The sequence below is a fragment of the Nansenia antarctica genome (assembly GCF_963989245.1).
Source record: "Nansenia antarctica genome assembly, chromosome: 14".
Classification (NCBI taxonomy): domain Eukaryota; kingdom Metazoa; phylum Chordata; class Actinopteri; order Argentiniformes; family Microstomatidae; genus Nansenia; species Nansenia antarctica.
The window spans coordinates 21,805,472-21,807,971 of NC_137684.1; the positions used below are offsets into that span (position 1 = coordinate 21,805,472).

Here is a 2,500-nt window from a genome sequence, read left to right on the forward strand (position 1 = left end):
GCTGGATCTAGTTACTGTCAGCAACACAGTCTGTTTTCCACCTTTTTCGGGGCTTTTTGATGTTAACCAAATAACCGAACGCTCCGGTATTTACGTAACAGGGCTTCTGAAGGTGAATCCTTTTGTCTCCCTTTCTATAGGCTACACTCTCTTGTGCTCTCCTTCTCTCTCACGAACACCTCTCTCTCTCTCTCTCTCTCTCTCTCCTCTCTTGTAAACACATACCTCTCGCTCTCCCTCCCTCCCTCTGTCGAACACACAAGCTCTGCTCCTCTTTGGTGCTGCAGTGATGTTAGTGGTGAGTCAGGTGGTGTGATGTGACATTGAGGGTACACGACGGCGGTGCTTGAGCCTCTGGACCAGTTGGCTGTTATCAAAGCAAATGTTAATCCTGTGTTGTCTGTCTGTCTGGCTGTCTGTCTGTCCTAAGTCTAACCCTCAGAGATTTCTGCAGTTCTAGATTACGCTGCCACAGTGGCACATACACACACACACATACACACACACACACACACACACACACACACACACACACACACACACACACACACACACACACACACACACACACAGGTGTACACACTGCACCACATGGCCTATCGGAGCACTGCAGTCCAGGGAGAAAAGAGAGGAAGATATTAAAAGAGAGGAAGGGTGAGCATGGTGGTAGGGGGGCGGGGTTTGGAAAGAGGTCCTCTGTGTCCTTCACCCCACATGTCCGCATTGACGATCGAAGAGCTTCCCTGTGATTGGCTGCAAACCAGGGGGAGTGTTACAGCAGCAGCCACTCCTTCTCCTCTGTGTCATCCTCCGTGTGAATGAATGTAAGGTGACCGGTCGTGGTGCATGCACGCGTGTGTGTGTGTGTGTGTGTGTGTGTGTGTGTGTGTGTGTTATATGTGATATATTTTCGTCCCCCACTGTGATGACAGTTAGCCTTCTTATTTGCAACACATTGATTAGCTTACCGGTTATAGGCAGAGAGGGGCAAGTATCTGCACTCAGTAACTTTGGAGGTTTGGGTAGATATTGTGTCTCTTGGGGGGCGGAGAGGGTGTGTGTGTGTGTGTTTGCATGCATGTTGGGTGGTGGTTGTTTTGGCCTATCTTGTTTAAGATACAGATGGCAGCGATAGCTACGATAGGACAGAGCTTAGAAAACCCTTCCTGCGTGCCCCTCTCTCTCCCTCTCTCTCTCTCCCTCTCTCCCCGTCCCGCAGTCTGCCCTGTCCTATCCGGCAGTCAGCAGTTTGTTTATGCGAGTCTGTTTGCCAACCTAATCTTCCCGCCTTTCAAGTGGGAGCCAGCAAGCGAGAGAGCAGAGAGAGAGAGAGAGAGAGAGAGGGAGGGAGGGAGAGAGGGAGGGAGAAAAGGAGAGAGGCAAGCAGTAGCGGTTGCGAGAGGGAGCGAGGCACACACACTTCGACCGAGCTCTGACTTGTGAGATCCTCCTCTGTTGCGGACGTTACAGAGAGTGCTGTGTGTGTGTGTGTGTGGGTCTGTGTGTGTCTGTCTGCTGACTTGACTGCTCAGTGTCTGTGTGTGTGTGTGTGTGCGCGTGACCTACCTCGCTCCGAGAGGACGCAGCCTGTGAGCCAGCATTTATCGCGCTGTTTGGGTGTCTGGGAGCTGCTATGCTGGAACCCGGTGCTGGAACTGCAGCCGCCCATCATCACCTGTAGCCCGAGAGCAAAGTAGAGGAACGGAGAGAGGGAAGAGGGAGAGGAGAGAGAGCTGGGCCGGACCCTCACACACCCGCCACTGTCTCTGGAGTCAGCTGGATGGGGGTGCTGGTGTGCTGTGACTGCTTCTTCTATAGGTACTCTCTCTCTCTTTTAGTTTTTTTTTAGTAGCTATTCACGTGTGTTGAACATCAACACACGGTGTTGTCATTGTAACTTTCTCTAATGTTGGGTCTGTGGTACCCCCTGCCCCCCCCCCCCCCCCCCCCCCCTCCTTGTTTCTCTCCTCCCTCCCCGTCCTGCTGAGACTGCTGTGGTGCTCTCTCTCTCTCTCTCTCTCCCCCCCCCCCCCCTCCTCCCTCCCTCTCTCTGTTTCTGCGGTGTGGTTTGGAGGAGACATTTGAGGACAGAGTTGCTGTAGCAGCCAGAGATATTGCTGTAGTCAGTGGCTGGGCACAGACTTACAAAGGGAGGAGTGACACAGGAGTTAGATATGGCATGTAGCCAGCCACCTTTATATCAGACTGAGGGGCCTGGGAAGATGTGAGCTAGTAAAGGGAGTAAGTTGAGGTTAGTTTTAGGAGAATGGAGTAAGTCAAGGTTGGTTAGTGGAGAATGTTATGCAGCCAGAGTAAGTTAGGGCTGGTTAGTGGGGAATGGCATGCAGCCAGAGTAAGTTAGGGCTGGTTAGTGGGGAATGGCATGCAGCCAGAGTAAGTCAAGGTTGGTTAGTGGAGAATGGCATGCAGCCAGAGTAAGTTAGGGCTGGTTAGTGGGGAATGGCATGCAGCCAGAGTAAGTTAGGTCTGGTTAGTGGGG

General features: G+C 52.4%; 1 protein-coding gene across 1 annotated transcript in view; it reads left to right on the plus strand.

Annotated features, from left to right (window-relative positions):
* The first annotated feature begins 1,412 nt into the window (after window positions 1-1,412).
* mob2a (MOB kinase activator 2a) overlaps window positions 1,413-2,500 on the plus strand; it is a 36,316-nt gene continuing 35,228 nt past the window's right edge. The window contains exon 1 of the mRNA XM_080545284.1: window positions 1,413-1,818. Coding sequence (XP_080401410.1) covers window positions 1,781-1,818 — 38 coding nt within the window. The 5' untranslated portion in view covers window positions 1,413-1,780. The remainder of the gene's footprint in view (window positions 1,819-2,500) is intronic.